The 26,953-nt window shown below is 40.4% G+C and overlaps 1 protein-coding gene across 9 annotated transcripts in view; it reads right to left on the reverse strand.

Moving 5' to 3' along the window:
* corn (microtubule-binding protein cornetto) overlaps window positions 1–26,953 on the reverse strand; it is a 313,717-nt gene that overhangs the window by 37,540 nt on the left and 249,224 nt on the right. For all 9 annotated transcript variants that reach the window (XM_071664554.1, XM_071664548.1, XM_071664550.1 and 6 more), the window contains 5 exons: window positions 22,801–22,959; window positions 20,127–21,700; window positions 7,284–7,545; window positions 3,508–3,632; window positions 1,415–1,555 (listed from right to left, as the gene is read on the reverse strand). In XM_071664554.1, the coding sequence (XP_071520655.1) occupies window positions 1,415–1,555; window positions 3,508–3,632; window positions 7,284–7,545; window positions 20,127–21,700; window positions 22,801–22,942 (2,244 nt within the window). In that variant the 5' untranslated portion in view covers window positions 22,943–22,959. The remainder of the gene's footprint in view (window positions 1–1,414; window positions 1,556–3,507; window positions 3,633–7,283; window positions 7,546–20,126; window positions 21,701–22,800; window positions 22,960–26,953) is intronic.

Below are 26,953 nucleotides of genomic sequence, written 5' to 3' on the forward strand. Positions count from 1 at the left end.
TATATTCAACTATGGCACATTTTTCATCCACTTTCTTCACTATGTAACTCTCCACTAGATCTACACTTCCAGCCTTTCTATTTTCTATGAGCACGACTTTTCATCTCTTCCTCTACCCCATCATAGTACCAAAGTCGCCTGACTAATAAACTTTTCATACCAACAGTCACACAATCATCCTCAATCTGTTCATTAAAGTAATTTCTCCACTTTTACAAATATTATGCTTTGCCAGAGGCCACCTGGGTAGAAGATGGTAGGCAGCTACCAACTAGGAAGGTATATCACTGGTACTAGCTGCCTAAGTATTGATAGGGTTAGTGATGGCTGTGTGGTGAACAGCACCTCAGTGGTTGTCAAATTGCACTTACTCCTCTGACCCATGTAGCTGTCTTTTCTTTTTGACTAACCCACAAATGGACTGCTGGTATTCTTTCTACAAACATACAATCTCAACTTGTCCTACAAAACCCTTGACAACACTTATCTCACACAACTCATTCTTCATAACCATACTTCCCTGCAGTGAACGCTATGTGATAGTCCTGCCTTTTGGCAAAATGGAAGGAGCAATAGACATAGGAGGTAGGAACATAAAGCAGGAGCATTAAGTAAAAAAAATAAGATAGAAGTAATAGATAAGAAAAAAGAGTTAGGTAGAGGTAATAGGTTGGAACATTAGGTAGACATACTAGAGAGAAATAACTGGTAGGAACATTAGGTAGCTGCCTCTGGAAACACTGCGCTAGTGTTGCCCTCTGCTAGTGGCCTATTAAAGGGTGATGTACTAAAGGCTAAGAAGTGGCACTGGAGTTCCCTTGTTATGGATATTTTTGCCATGGCAACCCCCTTATGGGAGTTATGGGCATCACAGATAAAGAAATTTAGAGACAGATAGAAGCAATCTCCTACAGTTGCAAGGTACCCCCACCCTCTCCGCTTCTAACAAGCCTATCTTCTGCACTTATTTACACCCTCCCCCTAATCCAGCTTCCTATTTTCCCCTCAAGTTTTTATTCATCCTTTTCCATGATTCTCATTTAATTTCTTTTAATTCTATTGCCCTTAGATTTTCGTAGTTCTATCTTAAGGATTTATAAATTACACTCTCTTTACTCCATTCATCACTCTTTTCTGAAAGATTTAATATTTTCTTGCATTTGCTCAACAACCTTCCTTTTATTATTATGAAATCTTCACAGCAACCATTAAAGTTTACATACTAATACAAAGGACACACATGATCATGATAAAGTCTACTGAAAAAAGTACACTTAAGTGGTAATAAGTAAAATGGCTTTCCTTTGATTCTGAATTGGCTATTAACATCAATGAGAATATTTAACAGGTGGAAGCCACATGCCTCCCAGTGAATGAATGACTCCGAAAGAATTTACCTGGCTATCTAACCTACCTCAGTCTCAGCTTCACGCAAGCATTCAGCCAAGGCATTCTTCTCCTCAGCCATGAAATCAGCGATCTCTCGGCCTTCATTTTCTAGATCTTGAACTTGCTGCAGGAGCGTCTTCTGGGCTGCAACGCTCTTGTCCAAGTCCTGTAAGGATGCTTTGGTACTATCATCTACGGCAATCTAAAAGCAGATTAGCATAAGCTTCACAGAATTATTTCTTAGTTTTCTTATCAGAGAGAAATTAACCCCAACTTTGCTTGAGAGGAGCAGCAAAGTTCTCTTAATGAACTGTGATGCAACTCCTAATATCATTTAATCATTATGTCTCCAGAACACTTTAGTAATGCACCTATCTTTCACCAGCCTCTTCTCCCATATCTATGCTAGGTGGGGATCAGAGAGACAGAGAACTTAACACATATCTCCTGCACGTCAGAGAATGCTACTAAAAGGGGCAGGAGTAAGGTGGGAGTGTGGGGTGAGTGCTCTGGAATATCCTCTCCTGTATTAACACTTTCTAAAAGTATGAACAGAAGATTTTTACCTGCAATACAGTGTAAGAATTCTGTTGGTTGGAGTGCTGGGTATAGTGAGATCAATAATATGATTTCAAAAGTCTTTTTTTCTGCCAATTGTTCAGTGGGAAAAGAATCTTGGATTCCTATGCTGGGTGAAAGCGGCAAGCAACCTGTTGGTTTAACATCTCATACCTGGAAGGGCAGGCAGGTAGCTGGTTTGGGATTACATATGTGCTTCTACCTTCACAGAAAAATATCAGGGGAGGACTTCAGAAAATTAAAGTGCTGCTGGTTTCAGGGTACAGCAAAAGAAGCGAAATATGGTGTCTGGAACCACAACACCGTATTGTTCCAATTGGATTAATGCTGGGATCTTGGGGAATAAATGTTCTAAACTTTTTCAACAGCCCTGATTCTTGGCAAACTGAGTCAACAAAAGAGAGAACAACCAGCCCTCTATTTCAGAATCTTAATTTTATTTATATTTATTTTGTTTTGTCGCTGTCTCCTGCGTTTGCGAGGTAGCGCAAGGAAACAGACGAAAGAAATGGCCCAACCCACCCCCATACACAATGTACATACATACACGTCCACACACGCAAATATACATACCTATACATCTCAATGTACACATATATATACACACACAGACACATACATATATACCCATGCACACAATTCATACTGTCTGCCTTTATTAATTCCCATCGCCACCTCGCCACACATGGAATACCATCCCCCTCCTCCCTCATGTGTGCGAGTATGCTTTATAATGATGGAAAGCAAGCTACATCATAAGCTCATGTCCTCTATCCACGGATAATGTAATCAAAACTATTCTCTTTCAAAGTATTTATCAAACTATCTTTTTCATAAAATCAATACGAAAGATTAAAATGTGGAGTAGCTTCTCAAGTTGTGTGCTGAAAGAGGGTTGGTGACTGGGAAAACTTTGCTTAAAGATGTTGCATAAATAATTAAACAATGGGTGGTGTTTGGGATTAACAACATTATTAGATTATATACTATCTGGCATGAAAGGAAGAGATTATTTGACGTGAAGATGATAAGGGTGGCTGGTGTAATATGTGATCATTTCTTGGGGAGTTGAGAGTAAAAGTTTGTAGTGGCTTTAAGAACAGAGGAAATGATACATGCGAAAGAGTTGGGGAAACTGAGTGAGCTTGGGAAAGGGGTGTGTGTGCTAAGATATGAGGAGACTATATGAAAACTGACACAGAGGGATAGTAAATGATAAAAGGGGAGTGGATGAAGAATGGAAGGAATTTAAGGAGGCAGTGCTTAAAAGTGCATATGAAGTTTGTGGCAGGCTGTGGGTAGAATGCAGATATATGAGAAAGGGTAATGACTGGTAAAGTGAGGAAGTTAAATCAAAAGTGAAAGAGAAAAGCAAGGTGTATGGATAGTATCTGTAAGGAAGGAATGTAAGCAATTGGAAGGAGTACAAAAGATTTCAGCAAGAGAAAAGAAAGATAACAGGGCTGAAAATAAGACAATGAAGATAAGCATCAATGAAATTCAAAAAAATAAAAGAGAAAAAGTGAGAGATTATCTTACCCTTTTAATTTTAAGAGTATAATCTTCATACTGATTGAGCTTCTCTTGCATTTGTATATGCACATCTGCTGAATGATGCAGCTGAGATTCTAACTCCATCAAACTGTCACCTCTACTGTTGAATTCTGAAAAATCAATACATTTTGTTTTAAGGCTGACATCAACACATCAGAGTGCTTGTTATAAATGAATAATGAGACGGATAAAGTTCAAAAGGGTATAGAGTACTAGCAATGAAGGGTTTTCATGAAAATGTTGGGAAACATGCCCTGACATGAGGTTCTAAAAGGTAGGAAAGTTACCAACATAATCTGGGAGGTCATAAAAAGTAAAGATATGAATCTGCAAGTGATATGTAATTCAACAGAAGGTGTAGTTCAACCTATCTCAGTGTAAGGATATCACACAGGACTGCATTATTGGACATCAAAAGTGACAGTCCAACTACTGAGCTGGTTAGGATATCAAGAAAAAATGAACAATATAATGTGTATAAAACAAAGAAGAGTAGGGGAGACCGTGAGATAGACAGAAGGGCAGGGAGTAATGCTTCATGTTGTATATGGTCAAAGATGTGTAAAGCTGATCCTGAATGAGCTACCTCGTTCTACAAAAGAAGAAGGGACAGAGTAAGATTTTCTAATAGCTTCCAAATTCTCATACGATAAATTTCTATGGCTAAAAATAAGTAAAGCTGATTCTGTAGAACTTAGTTCTTCAGAAGAAGAGGAAATAGAGTAAGATTGTCTAACTCCTAAATTCTGATGTGAAAATTCTATTAATCTTTAATTTTTCTGCAAAGAAAACTTAACTCATCCCATAAACTCAAAAACCATGCCCTTGTATAGGTAATTTGGCAATTTAGCTACAATACCTGAAAGATCAAACTTACTGCATCCTCAGCTAACATACTGACAGCTTTGTCTCTGATTTTCTACCACTTCTAATACCAACAAAATGAAGCTGACACAAAGCAGAAGAGTTGCAGCAAGTCAAAATTATAGTTAAGATAAAGCGTTGAAAAAAGAAAGTGATTATACTTGTAATGACAGCACCCACAAAAGTACAAAAATGGAGCGAAAAATATACACTGTCTGGGATCATTGTGATTTTAGGGCCTTCATTTGAAATAAACGTTATGTTTGATATTAACACAATGAATGCACATGGTCATACAATTTGTAATGCAATCTTTGAAAGGGGTCAATCCTTTCCCTACTACTGACAGTAGTTGTTGGAGCCCCATAAAAGTGGTCCTGTGGGTATAATTATATAATAATTAAAAAACATCCTGGGGTTTTATGGATGGGGTGGTTAGGGAGGAAAATGCAAGAGTTTTGGAAAGAGGGGTGAGTATGCAATCTGTTGGGGATGAGAGGGCCAGGGAAGTGAGTCAGTTGTTGTTTGCCGATGATACAGCTCTGGTGGCTGATTCGAGTGTGAAACTACAGAAGTTGGTTGCTGAGTTTGGAAAAGAATGTGAAAGGAAAAGTTGAGAGTAAATGTGAATAAGAGCAAGGTTATTCAGTTCAGTAGGGTTGAGGGAAAAGTAAATTGGGATGTAAGTTTGAATGGAGAAAAATTGGAGGAAGTGAAGTGTTTTTAATACCTGAGAGTGGACTTAGCAGCAAATGGAACCATGGGAGCAGAAGTGAGTCATAGGGTGGGGGAAGGGACAAAGGTTCTGGGAGCAATGAAGAATGTGTGGAGGGAGAGAACATTATCTTGGAGAGCAAAAATGGGTATGTTTGAATGAATAGTAATTCCAACAATGTTATATGGTTGCGAGGCATGGGCTATACATAGGGTGTTAAGCAGAGGAAGGTGGATGTGTTGGAAATGAAATGTCTGAGGACAAGATGTGGTGTGGGGTGGTTTGATCGAGTAAGTAATGAGGGTGAGAGAGAAATGTGGAAATATAAAGTGTGGTTGAGAGAGAAGAGGGTGTGTTGAAATGGTTTGGACATATGGAGAGAATGAGTGAGGAATGACTGACAAAGAGGATATATGTGTCAGAGATGGAGGTAACAAGGAGAAGTGGGAGACCAAACTGAAGGAGGATGGATGGAGTGAAAAGATTTTAAGTGATCGGGGCCTGAACATACAGGAGGGTGAGAGGTGTGCAAGGAATAGAGCAAATTGAAACGATGTGGTATACAGGGGTCAACGTGCTGTCAATAGACTGAACCAAGGCATGTGAAACATCTTTTCTGCAGAACTAAAGGCTTAAACTTGTACCCCAAGGATTGGTTATATGTAATACTTGAGACTTTATTTGAACATACTCAAGTTTCCCAAATAAACGCATGCTCCACACACAATACTATGCATGACATAAGTGTCTTTGGAAAAGATTCAATGAAAAATCATGCTAAATGCACCTTCATGATAGAGCCATAAGTTATTCCAAGAGATTCATTTACATGAAAATTTATTCCCTAAGAGGAGACTTCATATCACATATCTCTGGGAATGACACTGTCAGACAGATATTTTCATATAAAAATAATATCTCCAAAAGGTCTCATTATCATCTTTAATGGATACTAGAATCACAGTTACACAGGACTTACTGGAAACATTAATCCTTAAAAAAAAATCATACCAAGTTTCAACATCTTAAGACTACCTAACATGATGTTCTGTACATGTAAGTCCTATATTCACTGGAGACTTCTTGTAGTTTTTCCACATGCAGCTCATGAAAATTTTATACTGTCATGCACATGAAGATATTCTTGAAATGACTTGCCAGGGACAAGCTTTTTATACATAACCATACATACATAAAATATTTCTGATCATTCTCCTTTTGGCACAATTAATAGCACAATACCCACATTCATTAAAATTTGTTTCTTACACTACTTTTGCCAAACAAATGTTTGTGAGGATCTTTCCTTGTGCTACTTTCCTTAAACAAAAGTTTGTGATTGTGATTTTTCCATGAATAGTTTCTTACATGCACCACAGAATGTCTACGATGAGGGATAATAATAATCCAGGAGTATTACACAAATGCCATTAATACCAGTCCTCCCTTTCTGATGGGTAAAGGAACAGCTTTGGGTTCCTGGGTGAACCTCACATCCCCCTATGTTTTGTATAGTTAACTCACTGCATGCTCTATTCTGCTCTATTCTTATCTCCATCTACACCTAACCAAGTAATCTCCATCCATAATATCACTGAAATGCTTTGCCCTATATATCTGACAAATGAAAATGTGACTATAAAAGATTAAATTCTAAAGACTTTTGAGAAGCAAAAAAAAGAAACAAAAAATATGTGAAATAGAAAAGAATACGATGGGAATACGATGGATGGCAATGGGAATGAATGGGGGCAGACAGTATGAATTATGTACATGTGTGTATATGTATATGTCTGTGTGTGTTATCCCTGGGGATAGGGGAGAAAGAATACTTCCCACGTATTTCCTGCGTGTCGTAGAAGGCGACTAAAAGGGAAGGGAGTGGGTGGCTGGAAATCCTCCCCTCTTGTTTTTTTCAATTTTCCAAAAGAAGGAACAGAGAAGGGGCCAGGTGAGGATATTCCCTCAAAGGCCCAGTCCTCTGTTCTTAACGCTACCTTGATAACGCGGGAAATGGCAAATAGTACGAAAGAAAAGAAAGAAGAAAAGAATACACAAGGGATAGATAATTTATGGAATATGGGTAGTGAATGATCATCAAACTCTAGACTGAATCTTTAGTTCAGGTGGGTTAAAAGCCACTATCCATATTACTTTCAAAGAGTAGTTCTTTATTACTTACCATGTTCTACCCCTTCCATAGAGATGAGCATGTCCTTTACCCGTTGTGAAGTTCTATCCAACTCTCCCTGAACCTCTTCCTTCTCTGCTCGCTCCTCTTCAAGTGAAGTCTTAACCTTTTCTAGCTCTTCACGTAATCCCTCCATCTCCTCAAGGCGAGTTCTTGCTCGGGCGTGTTCAGTCTGCAGCCGTGTGTGCTCCTCAGTGAGTCGCCGCACATGTTCTGGGAGTTCCCCATCTCCTAACCGCCATGCTAGCTCAACCTATTGATTAATACAAGGGGAGACAAGTTGACTAATGCACTGTGACTCACTATATTTCTAAATAAAATGTCATAATAAATCATTCCCATTCTTTCTGTCTTTCTTAATTCCCTTGTCATATGCAAGTGTGAGCTGTGTTCATGTACCTGTATGTGTATGTGTTTGTTCATGTATCTGTATGTGTGTTTGTTTTACTTTATGATCCTCAGTTTGCATGTTACCAGACTCCATCTAATTGTGGTCATGCTGTGAGTGAAAAGTCACCTTCAGTGAGACTGTATCATTGCAATACAATCTTGTTGAAGACTTTTCATGCCAAAGGAATTCATCCTTTTCCTGCTACTGACTGTAGTGCAACCTCCAAACTCCAGAAGCTTCTAGAGAAGGGGTTCTAGGGGCTACATATATCATTAATAATATCAAAAATAATAATGATAATAAAGATAATCATAATAATAATACTGATAATAATATATTTGTATTTTATGGGGAGGAACATCTCAATCATGGGTCCCCCATAACCCAACCCCCATTCATTCTCACACAGTTTCCACATTTTAACTCTGCATTCAATATTTCTTTCCTGGGGCTTCTATTCATCCATAATTCAATTATCTTACAAGTATTTCTCCTTATCTTTCATTATTCTCTTCTCCCTAGCCTCTACTTCATACATATCAATCTACTCTATAAATATGATCATAAATGACAGTGTTATTTTGATTTAGACACACTACTCTTGGAAGAAAGTCTTTTCTTTTCCTAAATACTGATCTTTCCACATAGCTCAAGCTTCTATACTCCAAACACAATCTTTGTCGCTTGCTGTTGGGCCTTCTCCAGCAGACTTGTCTTCTCCAGTGATGTGACCAAACGGGTGTTGCATACTCTAATTTGGGTCTAAAACATGAGATAAATGTTTTGTTTCATCTCCTTATCCATGCACTTGAAGGGAATTTTGGTATCAACCAGCACTGTATATAATCTGCTTTCAGTAAAATTCTTGTGCTAAGGTTTGGTGCCATAGGTAATTTATATCAACTGCTAAATTCCTTTAACATGCAGATTCTTGTAAAATATCATATGTGAGTTAACTATCAAAACTAAGCTTCAATTCACTATGTCTCATTTTCATCACTTTCCGTTTGCTTGGGATGATTTCATTAACCATGTATCTGATGAAAGCTGGAGCCTGTTTAGATCCCTGTATGATAATGCAATTCTGAAAGTTCCCTATTACTCTCATACACCTAGTATCAACTATAACATTCAGGTTTAACTCCCGTCCTTTTGGTAAGTCATGTACAATTAGTAATAGAATAAAAACAGAAGACGGAGTCAAGCAGGAAGTGCTCATCCTACTCAAAAGTTCTGGCTGGAGAGTCTAAATGTGTGTGGATGCAACCAAGACGAGATACGTAGTATGTATGAGGAAAGAAACCTGGATGTTCAGGCTCTGAATGAAACAAAACTCAATGGTAAAAGGTTTGGAAATATTTTAGGAATAAAGTCAAGGGTTGGTGAGAGGACAAGAGCTAAGGAAGGAGTACCTCTATCACCAATGCAGGAGTTGTGTGAGAGTGAAAAAGAGTATAAAGAAGTAAATTATAGACTGATGAGGGTAAAAATGAAAGTGGATGATGAGAGATGGATGATTATTAGTGCTCATGCACCTGCCCACGAATAGAAAGATCATGACAGGCAAGTGTTTTGGGAGTAGCTAAGTAAGTGTGTCAGCAGTTTTCAAGTAAGAGACCGAATAATAATGATGGGGGATTTGAATCTGAAGGTGAGTAATGTGGCAACTGAGAGTACAATTGGGGGGGTCATGGAGTATTCAGTATTATAAATGAAAATGGCGAACAGCTTGTGAAGGTGTGTGCTGACTGGTGATCGGGAATACTTGGTTTAACAAGTGGGACATACACAAGTAAACGTATAAGTATGAAAGATGGTCAGCAGGCATTACTGGATTATATAAAAATTAAGAGAAGTGTAAAAGTGAGACCCCTGGATGTAAATGTGCTGAGAGGGGAAGCTGGTGGGATGTCTGATCACTATCTTGTGGAGGGTGAAGATTTGTAGGCTTTAGAAAAGACGAAACACTGTCAGTGAAAAGAGAATGGTGAAAGCAAGAGAGCTTGGATGTGAAGAAATACCAGGAAAGACTGAGTGTAAAATGGCAGAAGGTGAGAGTAAATGATGCAAGGAAAATGGGTGAAAATGGGAGGTATTCAGGGAAGCAATGCTGGCAAGTGCAAAAGATGCATGTGGCATGTGAAAAGTGGGAGGAGGGAAGATTAGAAAGGGTAGTTAGCTGCGGGATGAAGAAGTAAAGTTGCTCATTGAAATAGAAAAGAGATGTGTTTTTGGCAATACTTACAAGGATGGAGTGCAAACGACTGGCAGATGTAGAGAAGAAGGTGGCAGGTGAAGAGGAAGGTGCAGGGTTGAAAAAGAGGACAAATGAATGCTGGGGTGAGTGAGTATCAATAAACTTTAGAGAGAATAAGATGTTTTGGAAAGAGGTTAATTATAAGCAAAAACCAAGAGAACAAATAGGAAAAATTGGTGAAGGGGGCAAAGGGGAATGTGGAAACAAGTAGTGATGAAGACAGCAGGAGACAAAGTATTTTGAGAGACTTGCATTCATGTGATGACAGCATGGCAGATGTGGGGCATTTGAGTTGGATAGGTATGCAAAGTAAGAGAGTCATGGAGAGTGGTTTGGTGAAGAGAGAAGAGGTGGTGAAAAGCCTTATGTAAGAAAAAATGTGGCATGACAGCTGGGGGGAATGGTATTGCTATTGAATTTAACAAGAAAGGTGGTGAATGAGTAGTTGGTTGATAAGGATTTTCAATGTATGAATGGACCATGGAGAAGTGCATCAGGATTTGCAGAATGCACGTGAAGTGCCACTGTATAAAGGAAAAGGGGATAAAGGTGAGTGTTCAAATTACAGAGATATAAGTTTGTTGAGTGTAAGTTGTATGTAAGAGAACTGAGTGAGGAGCAGTTTGGTTTCAGAAATGGTAGAACTATGTGTGGATGAGGTGTCTGCTTTACAGAATTTGTGTGAGAAATACTTAAAGAGAAACATATGGATTTGGATGGGGCATTTATGGATCTGGAAAATGCTTATGATAGTGTTGACAGAGATGCCTTGTGGAAGGTCTTAAGAATGTGCGATGTGGGAGGAAAGCTGCTGGAAGCAGTGAGAATAAGTTTTTATCAAGGGTGTAAGGCATATGTATGAGTAGGAAGGGAGGAGAGTGAATGATTCCAAGTGAAGGATGGTCTGTGGCAGGGTGCATTAAGTCACCATGGTTGTTCAATTTGAATTTGGATCAAGTGGTGAGGGAGGTAAATGCAAGTCTTGGAGAGAAGGGTAAGTTTGATGATTGAGGGGGAGAGGGCCTGGGAAGTGAGTCAGTTGTTTGCTGATAATACACCACTGGCAGCAGATTCATGCAAGAAACTGCAGAAGTTGGTGACTGAGTTTGAAAGTATTTTATAAGAGGAAGTTAAGAGTACATGTGGATTAAAGCAAGGTTATTAAGTATAGCAAATTTGAAGTACAGGTTAGATGGGGTGTGAATTTAAATGGAAAATTTTGGGGAAGTGAGGTGTTTCAGATACCTGAGAGCGGACATGGCAGTGAATGGACCCATGAAAGTGGAAATGAGTCATGGGGTGGGTGAGGGAGCAAAGGTTCTGGGAGTGCTGAAAAATGAGTGGAAAGGCAGATCGTTAATGGAGGGGATGGGTATGTTTGAAGGTACAGTAGTCCCAACAATATCATACAGAATGCAAGGTATGGACTATAGATAAGGCTGTGTGGAGGGTGGATGTGTTGGAAATGAAATGTTTAAGGACAATTATGTTGAGTGAGGTGGTTTGATTAAGTAATGAAAAGGGAAGAGAAAGGTGTGGTCATAAAAAGAGTGTGATAGAGAAAGCTGAAGAGGGAGCGCTGAAATGGTTTGGACATATGGAGAGAACGAGTGAGGAAAGTGGATATATGTGTTGGAAGTGGAGGAAACAAGGAGAACAAGGAGACCAAATTCGAAATGGAAGGATAGAGTGAAAAAGATTTTGAGTGACTGGGGCCTGAACATGAAGGAAGATGAAAAGCATGCATGGGATACAGTAAATTGGAGCAATGTGGTAAACTGGGGTCAAAGTGTTGTCAGTGGACTGAACCAAGGCATGTGAAGTGTTCAGGTTAAACCATGAAAAGGTCTTTGGGGCCTGGTTGTAGTAGATGGGGAGCTGCGGTTTTCGTGTATACAAATGATGACAAAAGGATGGATGTGGGCAGTTGCATCATTCCTTTGTCTGTTCCTGGCACTACCTCACTAATGCGGAAAATGGTGGGGAAAAAAATAACACTGATCTGAAGGATGAGCCCTTCTGGGTACCATTAATTACTTTAATTCACTTTGCACACTTCAGATATATATCCATTACTCCTCTTTGCTTGGGTAATTTTTGCCTGCCTAAAAACTATTTCTTTTTCTAACCTCCCCTGAAAGCGTTAAATGATTCTGGCAGTTCAAGAACACAGAACTTCAATCTTTACCTCTCTTTCAGTTCAAGAATGCTCACTATTTCAAAGAAGCCTACAAGACTTGCTATGTAATCTTCCCTTTGAATGCATGCAGTCTCTTAAATAATTAGTTTCACCTTTGTAACAATTTGTCCATTTGTTTCTGGTTGTCTTTTCCAATATTTTACAGCCTATGATTCTCAATGATGCTGGTCTGTAGTTTCATGAATTTTCCCAATTCATCTTCCTTAGAAAAAGGCAAAACATTAGCTTTCATCCACTCTTGGCATTGATCACTCATCCATACAGTTCCTAACGAAATCTTGAGTGGCCAGTATTGTGTTGCTATGCACTCCTTGAGTACAAAGGGCCACATTGGATCAGGGTCATCCACCTTATATAGAATTGCATTCTTTAACAGTCTACTTATATCTGTCCATTGATCTTAACAATTTCAATGGTCATTTTATCCCATCTGGTTACAGTCTGGTGGTGAATGCATTTTAGAACCTAACATCAGGCTTCCAACATATTTCCTCTTCTGTTTCAACAAGCATTAACTATAAGTCCTACAGTCTAATCATTTGCTTCTCAACCCTTAAACTGCAGTCCCTATTTATTGATGCCTGGTTGAAATTCTAATGATGCACCAAGAAAAACAATTGCATCTATCTTCTTTGTTTAGAACCATATATCAAAGTCTTCTCATCTTCTCATACCAACATGTGATTCACCATGGGGCACTAAGCATCCAATTAGAGGCACTGGAGGGTGACTTTCAATTATTCATCACTGCTTAGATGCTCTGCTGCATTTGCCGCCATCATTCTAGCACCTGCCATGGACAGGTAAGTGACTAAAAGCCAGTGTGTATGTGTGTGAAATGGTTTGGACATATGGAGAGAATGAGTGAGGAAAGGTTGACATAGAGGATATGTGTGTCAGAGGTGGAGGGAACAAGGAGAAGTGGGAGATCAAATTGGAGGAGGAAGGATGGAGTGAAAAAGATTTAGAGCCATCAAGGCCTAAACATACATGAAAGGTTTAGGATGAATTGGAACAATGTGGTATACCGGCATCAACGTGCTGTCAATGGACTGAACCAGGGCATGTAAAACGTCTGGGGTAAACCATGGATAGTCATGTGGGGCCTTGATGTGGATAGGGAGCTGTGGTTTTGGTGCATTACACACATGACAGCTAGAGACTGAGGGTGAATAAATGTGGCCTTTTTTTGTTGCAAATTTCATTCTTGTCCCCGTTTCCCCCTGTTAACGATGTAGTACCAGGAGCTTATCAAGAAAGGTTGCATATCTTCACATTCATTCTCTAGCTGTCAAGTGCAATGCATTGAAACCACAACTCCCATCCATAACCAGGACCCACAGACCTTTCTATGGTTTGCTTTAGCTGCTTCACATGCCCTGATTAAGTCCAATGACATATCACTCTTTGTATACCACATCATTCCATTTCATTCTATCCTGTGCACAGCCTCCACCCTCCTGCATGTTCAGGTTTCAACCATTCAAAATATTTTTCACTCCATCCTTCCAACTCCAGTTGGGTCTCCCCTTCTTTTCCCCTCTACTTCTGACACATATATCCTCTTTGTCAACAGCTCCTCAATCATTCTTCCCAAACAATTCCAGCACACCCTCTTCTGCTCTCTCGGCCACACTCTACTCATTACCACACCTCTCTCTTACCCTTTTCTTACTTACTTGACCAAACTACCTCACACCACACACTGTCTTCAAACATTTCATTTCTAACACATCTCTTCTCCTCTGCTCATCTTCATCTATAGATCACACCCAGCATTCATACAACACTGCTGGGACTACTATAACTTCAAACATACACCATTTTTGCCCTCCCACATAAAAACCTCTCTTTCCACACATTCCTTAATGCTCCTAGAAGTTTCACCCTTTCACTCATCATATAATTCACTCCCACTTTCATGGTTCTATTCATTATCATATCCAATCCCCTTATCTTTTCTATTCAAACCTACACTACACCTAACCTGTCCCTTTCTCCTTCTAACCTAAATGCCTACTTTCATTCATGTTTACTCTCTACTCCCTTCCACACACTCTTCCAAATTCAGTCACCTACTTTTGCAGTTTCTCACTCGAATCCAACACCAGTGATGTGTCATCAGCAAACAATAACTGATACTTTCCACACCCTACTGACTGCATATTTGCCCCTCTCCCCATGACCCTTGCATTTACCTACCTCACCACTCCTCAATAAACAAATTAAACAGCCATGATGACATCACACCACCTGCTGCAGACCAACCTTCACCTGGGACTACTCATTCTCCTCTATTCTTACTTGTAAACATGCCTTACACTTTTGATAAACACTTCTCACTGATTCTAGTACTTTTCCTCCCACACCACATATTTGTAAGACCTTCAGCAAAATATTGCCATCAATTGCTTTCTCCAAATCCATAAATACCACAAAAAATCCATCTGTTCCTCTACCTAAGGGATTTCAATGTTAACTGTACGGAATGGCCGAACTCCTCCCATACAGATGATAGGGGGACTGAAGCCTCCTGCTCTCCAATCACAAGGATCTACAGCAAATCATCACCTACCCCACCCACATTCTTGACTGCTGTGGCCACTCTCCTAATATTATTTGCACTGTAACTACTCAATCTCACCCTAATTGGTTTACCTGACCATACTCACATAAATGCATCTATTTTAATAACTCCTTCCAGCAGCTCCTTCTAAATGTAAATACTGTCTCAACAAAGCTGACGGGAAAAACTTAAAAAATTCTTTTCTGACTTCCCTCATGTAAATTCCTCTCTCTTGTGGTGATGCATCTGTCTCTGCCAAACGCATAGCAGAGGTTATCATTGCAGGGATGGAAAAATCTAGCCGCTCTTCCTCTATGACATCCCCTTTTTACAATCCATGGCTGAACCATTCATATTCTGAGGCCACTCAGGCAAGGGATCAAGCATGCCAGGGCTGAAAACACTCCTTCATCTGAGTCCTGCTCAGCATTTATCATTTCCCGTAATCACTGCAAGTATGTTATCCATGATGCAACAAAAGAAGTGCGATAACCTCTCCTCCTCTGCTGATAGGTCTTTCTGGTCTTTAGCTAAGGGCATTGCTAACAGCTTTTGTCACTTTACCTTCCCTTCACTTTCCCATTCTGATGGTTTTATAACCGTTTCTCCTGTAGGCAGAGCAACTCTCTTTGGTCTTTGGTTCTTGCTTCTCCTCTAACTCCACCTTGGATGTCTATAACATTCCTTCACCCCCTGACATTCTCTTATTAACCCTGTGCCCCTCCTCATAATCTCTTTTCAAGGTGTCTGAAAAGTGCTTCTCTCTCTGGACACAAGTAAGGCTTATGGACCTGATGGCATCCATCCCTGTGTACGGAGAGAGGGTACCACTGAATTTGCACCTGTACTCGCTCATCTTTTCTGTTTCTGTTTAAAAAACAGAACTTTTCCTTAGTCTTGGAAGCACATGTTGGTACATCCCATCCCTAAAAAAGGTGACCATTCCAACTCCCTATCCATCATCCTGTTGCTTTGATGTCTACTATTTCCAAAGCCTCTGAATCCCTCCTCAACTCCCATATACTCACACATCTTGAATCTCAGTTATCTCTCTGATCATCAGTATGGGTTCTATAAGGTGAGATCCACTGGTGACAGTCTTTCCTGTCTTACTAATGTCTGAACATCATCCATAAAAGATCTTGTAGAATCCTAAGTAGTTGCCCCTGATATATCCCAAGCCTTTAACATAGTGTGGCACTGGGGTCTCATCTAAGCTTCCTCTTTTGGCTTCCCTCCTTCACTTTACTCCCACATATCTACCTTCATCTCTAGCCAATCTATTTCCATGGTTGGTGATGGAACAGCCTCTCCCCATTTCTCCATCAACAGCAGTGTTCCTCAGGGACGTGAGGCTCACATGCATTAGTGTTTAATTACTGAGGATTCAATGTCATCAACAGCATTAATAAGCTCTATGATATAGTGATTTGTGCCAGATTAAACAGATGGTTTACCTCTTTCTGTGAACAGAAAGGTTGCACAGAACTTCAAGTGACCCTGATTGTGTGATTTAACAAGAAAGAAATTCCAAGTGTAAGTTACCTTTGCTGACTTCACGCAAGTTTATGATAAAGTACCAAGTGATATCACGGTGTGTATTCTAAAGCATCTATGGTGTGGTGTGAGAATGTTGTTAGCTAGATCTGCTATGTATTAGACCATTAACTGTATTGTGGACCCTGAAATAATCATTGCCTCGAAAGGCATATGCCATGGTTCCCCCACATCATGTCTGTTATTTGTGTTGATTGTAAATGATCTAGTTAAATTTGCTGAAGCAAAACTGTAGCAAGGATGCCTTATTGGCATAGCCGCACTTACTTGTCCTTATGGACAATTCCGTGCTCTTATCCAATAAAAAGGAAAATATGGTAAATAAAATTGAACGTCCAAACCAGTTTTGAGTCACATGGGATAAAGATTAATATATGCAAAACTAAATTTTGGTCGAAAATGGAACCAATGCAGACAGAGAAGCCATGCACGTCAATGGCATAACTACTGAGCCACGTGAGCATTATACATACTTAAACAGTCCATTCACTGAGGATGGGTCAACATCCACAGCCATTAAACTACACACTCAAAATAAAAAGTGTCATGCTTTCAAGTTTATATAGTTTATAAAGAAAAATAACGATGTACTTTTTCATGTAAAAAAGAAAAGGGTTTGATGCTGCATTCATGTCACTAATTTACACGGATATGAGTCCTGGCTAAATGGTGATACAAAACCCATAAACAAGCTATACATGTGGTGTTTTTAGCAACTCTTAGGTGTGAGATAGACGACTAGTAATGATCTATCTGATGGAGCCTGGTTACCCTCCCTTTACGTTCTCTTACAGAGGCAAAACAGCGCAACTTTTTCGCCAGTATGAGGAGGGATGGAAGTGAAATGGTGGACGATCCTCTAGCCCATGCTATACATATCACTTGAAGTACAATTGTCTCATTTCACGACATATAAGTGATTTGTTAGCAAGCGATGTCAATGATATTCGGACTGCTCTGGATGACAAAAAAATAGCATCTTCAGATCCTAACAAAATCCAAGTGTATAAAACTATAAATCCAGATTTAGCTTTGCATGATATACATAGTACAAGAATAGAGGTCAACGAGCAGGAACGAATGTCATGGACACGACTGCGGATAAGCGCCCACTCACTCGCTGTGGAAGAGGGGCGCTGGAACAGGAGAGGGAGGGGTCATCTACCAATAGGAGAACGGTTGTGTTCATGTGGCCATATTCAAACTGAAAGACATGTAACAGAAGATTGTATCAGAATATTACATATACGCCAACAATATAATGTATCAACCATGGAGAATTTGTTATTGGAGAGGACTGACTATGCTACAGTTTGTAGCATAACTCATCGAGTGCTAACCGAGTTTCTTTAGTGCAAACTGAGACATTGAAAGTATTTCAAACCCTAGCATTTTAAGTATTTCACCCAAGTTTGCTTAGTGCATACAGAGACATTGAAAATATTTCAAAGCCTAGTTTTTGAAAGGTATTTATTGTTTTTATGTTCTGTGATGTGTTCCTTGCTTTGTGAGTCATATAACTGACTTATCTTAGTGTTGTTGAAGTATCAAGTATTCTAATTTGGACCACTATTTGCTTACTTGTATTATAAACTTTATATTTCAAAATCTGTGGCCAATAAACCATCTATCTATCTCCTACACTTGTGCTTCCTCTTTATCAACGATTTCCTTTCTTCTACAAATAACCAAAAGCACTCATTTGCTACTGACTTAACACTGCATTCCTCCACACCCATCAATTCCGCTTCTCCTTCTCTCACTAGATCTGCATCTCGTCTCCATACAATTTCCTCAATAAACTCACACTTGGATAGGATATCTTAGTTTTATCTATATCTCTACCAAAATTCCTCATAACTTTCCCATCTCTGCAAGTAATTCCACTTTGACTCACTGAACATCCCTGGCATTACTGTAACATCCATAATATCTTGGAAACTCTCACATCACAAAAATAACTAAGTCTGCCTCTAAGAAACTGGGAGTCCTGTCTAAATGTTGAAATCTTTTTTTCCAAACAATTGCTCCATTTGTACTGGGTACTGCTTTCACATCTGGGGTGGTTCTAGCCCGACATCCTTACTTGAGAGAGCTGACTTGAAAGCAGTCTAACTAATCAATTCTCTCAAACAAACTTTAAAACTTAACCCACCTGCCCTATGCCACAATGTATGTTCACCTTCTCTCTCCTATAAGTATGAATTACTTTGGATTTTGCTCCTGAGAGCTGGCTGTCTGTGTGCCCCACCACTTTTGCTTATTTACATTATAATGATGGTAAAGGTCCCGTTAAGGGATGATTTTATTCCGGTTACAGAACTGAGGTATTCACATACAAATAAACGTTCCATTCTGGTCATGGTACAGTAAAATGTATTAGTAGCATATACATACTATTATCATCTTATTAGGAAGAAGTAATCAATAGCAACACTGCATTTAGAGTTTCCCTCCACTAGTGGCCTGTTATGGGTGAGGTACTAAAGGCTAAAAAGCGGCACTGGAGTTAGCTAGTTATGGATACTATTGTAATGGTCACCCCTCCCACCCCTTGAGGGAGATCTAAGAGGAAAAGGGTGTCTGAGATACAGAAAGATAGAACTTCCTCTACCTTGTTTTTCACTAAAGAAATTAATATTCTGAAAAACAAGGGAAAAAATCATTTGAATCATTAGTGCAGGCTACATTTTAAGCAATAAACGTATCAGAAGCATACATTCATTAATTTGTTTTTAAATAGACATATATTTTCATAATTCCACTTGCAAAATTTCCTCCTCTTTGGATAGATGTTTCACACCAAACTTAAGTCATGCCAACAGCATTAAGACTGGTGTGGGCACAATGTAACCAATTCACAATGATGGTCGGCCATGGGAAGAAATGCCCACGGTACAGTCCCTCCAGTCAATATATCATCTAAAATATTGTTCTTTGAATGTGACTGGACTTTGAATATGATTGCTAGTGTATACACTCCAAAAGATATGCATCAAATAATATTTGACTGGACTATGAATGCAGCGTGCTTGGACCATGACCATCACTATAGTGTGAATGAAGCTTAACATGACCACAAAGTACCCGGCAGGCTGCTGCATCACAATGATTACTGTGTGGCCAAAGGTATCTCCAAGGGTGGGCTGTTTTGATAACTGTTTCTTTCCCTACACCTAGGAGCTTCGGAACTCTCTACCCCTCTCATGTCTATCCCAATAACTATCACTTGGCACTTTTTATCACTTCCTTGTCTCTTCTTTTTCTCTTTTATTAACCTCTTTGTGTTTTAATTAAGGCCTAGCCTTGAAAGGCACTTTCTTCATGACTGGAGCCTTAAATAAGAAAGAAAAAAATTACTCTTCAAAGCAGTCAACTGTTCCACACATCATCTTCCATTCCCGAAGCCACAATGTTCCTCCTGTCTGATGCTCTGTACATGCCTTCATCCTCTTAATCACCTCTGCCATAAAACTTACCAAGTAAGCTCAACAAACTTACACTTCTATAGTTGAAACACTCATGTTTGTCCCCAATGTATTTATACAATGGCACTACATATCCATTACCTAAATCCTCAAACAACACAGTCACCCTTTTCTTTAAGGAATTCAACTGCCATACAATCCAATCCAACTGCCTTGCCACATTTCATCTGCAAGGTTTTCTCCATCCCTTCCCTCTTCACCAAACCAAATTCCATGACTCACTTTGCACAAATTCCCGGCACAAACACCCTACATCTGTTATCATCAAACACCATCAACAATCCTTCAAAATAGTCACTCCATCTCCTCACCTCATCACTACCAGTAGGTTATCAATATATCATTTTGCAACAATACATAGCCACTAGATCTCACCTGGACTTCAACATGTCGTGTGTCTGGCAGGTCTTCTGGTGTTTTCATTTCCCGTACAATAGAAACATGAGGTCGAGTCTCTTCTGTATCTTCTGCATCTTCTTCTGTTCCAAGAGAGCTCTGCCGTGACAATGCTCGTAGAGCAGATATCACATCTCCACCTGTCAGAGAAGTCTGGACACCAGTTTCCATGCATATGATAGTTCTTTCTTTTCTTGATTGAGAAGTGGAGGTTGAGGTAGATTTTGCTTCACGATGGACGGTACGGGGACTGCGCGGCCTGCCAAGGCCTGACAAGGCTGCTGGTGGCAAACTTGCTGTCATAACTGATGCCCGCCCTCGAGCTGCACTACTAGTTTCTGACTTACCAACTGACTTGGTGCGTCTCAATGTTGGCTTTGATGCCTCTTCCTCAGCAGCCATCTGCTCTCTCCACCGTGCACTAATTTCACGGGCTTTTCGCCGAGGCAAAGTGGCATACATATCAAGGGTATGCTTTGTGTCTTTTGACAATGGTCTATCCCTGCTATCATCTTTGGTGTCACCACTCTCTTTAGTCTTTTTACGCCTACCTAATGTACCATATTTTTCAACAGTTTCCTCCTTTTCAGCTTTTGAATCTTTCTTCTTTCGACCCAATGTACCCGGTTTTGAATCGGTATCGGATTTACTATCTTTGGTATCAGTTTTCTTCTTGCGTCCCAGAGTACTACTCTTACTATCATCTACATGGTCCTTTTCTGCTATCCTAGAGCGAGCATGACCATAAGTCTTTTCAGCATCCCTTCTGGTGGCAGCATCCTGCATTCGCGCACAGTGTTTTCGTTCTCCAGCTGTATGCACACTGCGTCCCCTTAGCGTCTTCTTGTCTTCACCTTTGGATTTATCTACTCCACGTGGAGTTGTGCGCATGGCTGATGCCCTTGGGGTACTTCCCCTACTACCATCACTCCTGGGAGATGCAGTACCTGCCTTGCGTCGTCTCTCTGGTGTGCGTGGGGAATCTGTGGACGTACGTGGGGAGCTGCGGCCTGATGATCCACGAGGTGAGGTGGGAGATGTTCGAGTTGGTGTTCCAGAAACCCGAGATGCATCTCTGTTGGGAGGACGAACAGGTGTATTTTTTGGAGGTGTTGGGCTGTCATCTGGAACTTCTGGCGAGGGAGATGTGTTGGTTGGTACAGCCACAACAGTATCAAAAGTATCAGTGCGGGATGACAAAGTACTATCATCCAAAGAGTTATTTGAGATAACGGACGAAGTGAGTGAAACATGACTAAGAGATCCAGGCCCACTAGACATGATCATGCTGGCTTCCTCAAGAGCCTCTGCCTCCACTTCTTCCTTTACAGCATCTAATGGCAATCTTAAAGCCTCATCATGGTAAGTAATTATTAGGTTGGCAGTGGGTGTTGGACCAGTTGGAGAGAGTAAATCGGGAGAAGCAATATCACATTCACTGCTAAGAGCTAAAGTTTTCTGGGAGGCCATTTGATCCAATGAGGATGACCGCAGATACGCTTCCTCTCCATGTTTGATTTCGCCACTCGCCCCAACGTCTTCATCTTCATCCCCTGGAAAGGTGAGTAAAATTATGAGAGCATATTCTTGCAAACAATCAATTTAAACCGGCATCAATGAAATCTATTACAATACCAGTGGTCATACTGAGCTAAAAAGAAAAAAAAAAAACTGAAAAATTAATAACAAACTAACTTAAAGTCGAGGGACATAACAATTACAGTGACGCTGATTATAGTAAGAATAACAACTAGACATGTATTTCAGTTAGCACTGGTTTATAGACACATTCATCCTACCTCTTACTGTCAACACACATCCCATTAACAACTGTAAATGCATTGAGTGTAAGTTGCAAACATAATCCGAACGGCAGTCCAATACTACGATATTTTTAAAATTTCTGATATCTTGTCTTACGCTATTCTTCAAATTTCTAATAACTTTTACTACGCTACGCTATTTATAAAATTTCTGATCTTTACCACCATTAACACTCGAAAGGACACCGTGGTCTGTCGCAGTTTGTTCCATCACCATCCAACATGACAATGACAAAACATATACTGAACAAAATGACCCATAATCCGTGACTACAATCTTGATGGAAGCATGAAGACTTTAAAAGAGAAATTTCATGGGAACAAACAAAAATTCGTATGCCATCTCACGCACCTCAGGTCTGAATTGTTGAAAAAAAAAGACATTAGTAGTCCCATATGAGCTCTTTACATAATAAAAATTACAAGACAGTATTGTTCAGAATCTGAGTTACAATTAGCCACAAGAAGCCTAAATTCATCAACCTAACCAAACTGCGATTAACTCAAAGGACGCTCAATCTTCATGCTTTCCGGAATATAAAAATGAACCTTGTCTATCCCTTCTTCCTTTGTCTAACCACCCATTACAATTTGAGCATTTCAGTACATGAACTGATACACCATAAAAAAATAATGCATCATAACCATGATACCATGCAATAATAAAAAATTAAATGCACGGATATTAATAGTATAAAACAATAGCTTAAATGTTTTGAAAGATTTAATGCTCTTGAAAACATCGGTGACTTGGTACACACAAAACTGGAGATGGGATGGCGTAGGTATTAAGACCACCATAGTATGCACGAGCTCGTGAGGTCACTTACCAACAAAGACCTCAGACTCAGCCAGGTCGTCGAGAGCAGGAAGGGAGGTGGCGGGTGCAAGACGGGCCAGGTTGTCCGCGGAGCGAGGGCGGAGCAGCGTCGTGCCTCCACCCCCGCCCACCACCGCGCTCTCTCCCAGCATCCCTAGCCAAGCATCGCCTGCGGAAAAGGAGGCAAAACAAGCATTAGTTATATGGAAGAAAATAAACTTAGTTATATCGATAATCAACTAACTAAACTTGCAGCATATATCAAGTATGAATCACTCGTGGACTAAAAATACACTGTTAACCCGAGGGTATGGAAGACGAAACATTCGATAACGCTTATCACGTTTACCGTTTGCCAAATTGTTTTTACTGGTCAAGTTGGGCTTGGTTAGCCCAACGCAAATACCTCCCATACTCTAACATGCACTACATCAACTACTACTGCAATTACAACAGGCAGTGACAATGTGGGATGTGAAAAATATCCATTTACGATACTAGGCAATCCTGGACTATGCGAAGGTCAGTCACCAAGCACACATCAACGACGGAGACTGTGCTTCTATCACACAAACACACACACACGTAAAACAATCTCAACTGATAAAATAAATTAATCTAATTATAAAACAGATGTTCTGCAAGTCCATTCTTCTGAAAAATGATTGCAATCCATCAGGAGTTACGTCAGAATCACACAAACATACCACACCGACTCCCTAAGGCATAGCAAAATAAAAATGAGTGATGCAAAATGTGTAGTGTAGTTTTAAAGTAAAATGATAATCACACACACACACACACACACACACACACACACACACACACACACACACACACACATATATATATATATATATATATATATATATATATACACACACTTCCACATTCCTGGCATTGGAGCCCCATTTCTTTTGAGCTCCCGCAGCCCACTGCGCGGGACCACATGTCCAGAAATGGTGTTGTTGTATGCTTGTGTGAGGAGAAAGCAGGACAGTCAAGAAGTAAAGGTTCAATGTCTTCACAGTGACATTTAAATCTTGGCCTTGGCGGGTTCTGTGATACTGTGTATGCTGAATCTGTATTTGTAGCGTTGTTGAGATGAGCGGCGTCCAAAATGCAGATCAAAAAGTTTCACGCAGTGTCCGGGGTGTGTAGTTTCAGACGGGTGTGCGTCTGGTGTTACCACGTTTACTTTCATGCACCCTTGCTACGGCAATTTTCATTATATTTAAGGAAAAAATAATTGATTTTTTTTCTTGCATGACGGCTGCAACAATGCCAGACCTGCACGATACATCCTTTCTCAAGTCATAATGTAAACAAATATGAACATGAACTCATGTTATGATTTCCATTATCATGTATCATTGTTTCCATACATTCATCATACATCATTTACATATATTTATACACATAATTCATGTACATTTTCTATGCCGCCTGGCAAATGCAAAAATGATGCACTATCTTCTCAAACATTTGAGTATAGCGATCATACCCTAGCCGTCGCGCTCCAGCCAACCACGCATTAGGTCCTAGGTTCGAACCCTGGCTGATGGAGGGTTGTGTTCCATGAAAGTCTACGTTCATATATGGCAAAAGATGAAACATTATCAGAGTTGCCACTAACTGTTTCCTGACAACTCTATCGCACCCGGAATTTTTAAATGACCCATACCGTATGCGGCACAACTGCAGCCAATTGCCAAAGGCATCCCGTCCCATATATGGCACAGCAGCTGTCAGTGGGTTAAGACACGGTAGGGAATGCGGTTACTCAATTCTTGTCAGATCAATATTGCGTGTGTTTGATCACTGTCAGGTCTGCTGGGGAGGGGAGGGGGGATCTGTGAGCATGAACTGTTAAAGTAAGAAACACGTGTATGTTTTCGCACAGGACGGCTGTTAAGTTAGGGCGTTGTTTGGGTGGGTGGTTTCTAGAGAGCTGTTGCAAAGAACTGGGTAATGAGGATCATAAAGTGGAAGTATCCGTGTTCTGTTGCGCAGGTGCTGAGTGTCTGTGGTTGCTAGAAGTCCATGATTATTCTGAGGGCCTTTTTTTTTTTTTTTTTTTGTAATGGCCTGCGGTTTCGTTATGCCTCACTCTTCGGACACAGCGGATGACCAAGGGTGTGAGGTGTAGGTCTGGCTGGAGTGAGTGGACTGCTTGAGGATGACAGGGACTGAGCAAAAACTCCCCTACACCCAGTCTTATAAGTCCATCCCGTTAGTAAAACTCCATCTCGCTAGACAAAAACCCTTCCGAAGTTTTCTATAGTGCCTAGGCCTGTACGAGATATTCTTTTACGTCAGCACCCGAACCCAGCCCGGGCTCTGGGGGATAAAAGATCCCCAAAGACTCCCAGGAAATACTCGTTTGAGATTTTTAGCTGCTCCACTATGTATCCCATTGTGTTTCTGATGATTGAAATCAATGTACTGAACAGTCTCAGGGCCCCGAACGTTTAAAGATATTTTCCCTTTCTGTGCTTATATTTATTCTAGGGACACTATTTTACGGTCTTTTATGCCTGTCCGGTCAATAAAAAGCTATCTCTACGTTGTGGGACACGTCTTCTCAGAGTTTCCAAGAGTAAAAGATGATACACACCTCTCCCGTCTGCTCTCGAGAGAGCACAGCCTTGACGATATCTAGTCATACGCAGTAATTCAGTTTCTTGAACGCGTTCATATGAACTGTGAAAAATCTCATGAACACTTTCTAATTCTGAAATATCACCCGCCTCGTAGCGTGACGTTAGCACACAGCATGTATTATGTTCATTAGAGGTCTCAAGCCCTTTTGATGAGCAAGACTTTCCTCACGTCTTGAAAGTCTGCAAGATCCATTCTCCAATCTTTTGAGATGAGACAACAGTTGTCTTGTTTTGTCCAATGAAGATGAATGTCGTCAGATATCATGACACCGAGGTCTTCCACATGGTTCAATCGTGACATGATGGTGTCTGTGTCCGTCTGGCATTCTGCAGTGTTTGTGACTTTATTTAGCCCATGCCGGAGGTGTTGGAACTGATAACCAATGAATTGTTATATGCGACCCAAATGGAAGATTATGTTCAAGTCCGTTCGTAGTTTCTGAGTGCCTTCCACTGATGAGATTTTCATACTTCCTCTAGTGTCATCTGGAAAGGATATATATGATATGAAACTGTGACTTGTGTTTGCGTCAATGTCAGATATAGGAATGAGGAACAGGAGGGGCGCAAGTACAGTTCCTTGCGGGACATAACTTAGTTTTTTTTTTACCAGGAAGTACTGGAAATAGCCTGATCTACAACAACGTGTTGTGCTCTGTCGGTTCAAAGGTTTTATATCAACCCTCCAGTTTCACTGGTTATCCTGACCTTACACATTTTATGTGCTATGCTTCTTCATCGTCTGTGTGTCACATTAACATTCTATCTATTCTCCAGCGCCTTCACCATCTTATCCTAGCGGTCAAGCATATGAGAAAGGCAAGACCTTCACGCCCTGAAACCACGTTGTTCCGGGTTATGAAGGTTATTCGATTCCATTAAGTCAGTCAGTTTGTATCTTATGACTCTCTCCAGGATTCTACTCATATGCGAAGTCCGTGATGCTATATCGATGGGTATTTGCCCTTCGCGGAGTGGGGCGATGTGAATCCGTTTCAAACGCTGGGGGCGGATTGAAGCCGAAACCCAAACATTTTTCTCGTCCACAGGATATTATGAGCTCGTGCAAGGGATGCTTTTGCACTTATCTATAAATGGTGTTCCAGGGGGTCTGGCTCTGGTGCTGAGTGCACGGGTATGTTGTCGAAGGCCCTCACAAAATCCTGTGGTAAGGGGGTGACATATGAGTTATTGTGTAAGATGGGGAGAGAACTGGTCAGGGAGAAGTTGGCTGGGTCTTTCATCCCTAAGGTGGTTTCCGGCTGACCGAACACCGAGTGATACTAATTTTCCAGTACCTAAATGATCCCTCTTGGCAACCATCTGCGTGTCACTGATCTCGTCTGTTCCTACTGGGTCTGTGGGGTCGAGTGTCCTCGATTTCAGTTTCTACACAGGAATAAAAGTATTTTTTGGGGGGTTCTTTGTTTCGCTGAGGGTGGTTCTTCTTCTTCTTCTTCTTCTTATTCTTCTTCTTCTTCTTCCCGCGTGTGATTTAAC

This window comes from Panulirus ornatus, chromosome 9, assembly GCF_036320965.1.
Source record: "Panulirus ornatus isolate Po-2019 chromosome 9, ASM3632096v1, whole genome shotgun sequence".
In the NCBI taxonomy this organism is placed as follows: domain Eukaryota; kingdom Metazoa; phylum Arthropoda; class Malacostraca; order Decapoda; family Palinuridae; genus Panulirus; species Panulirus ornatus.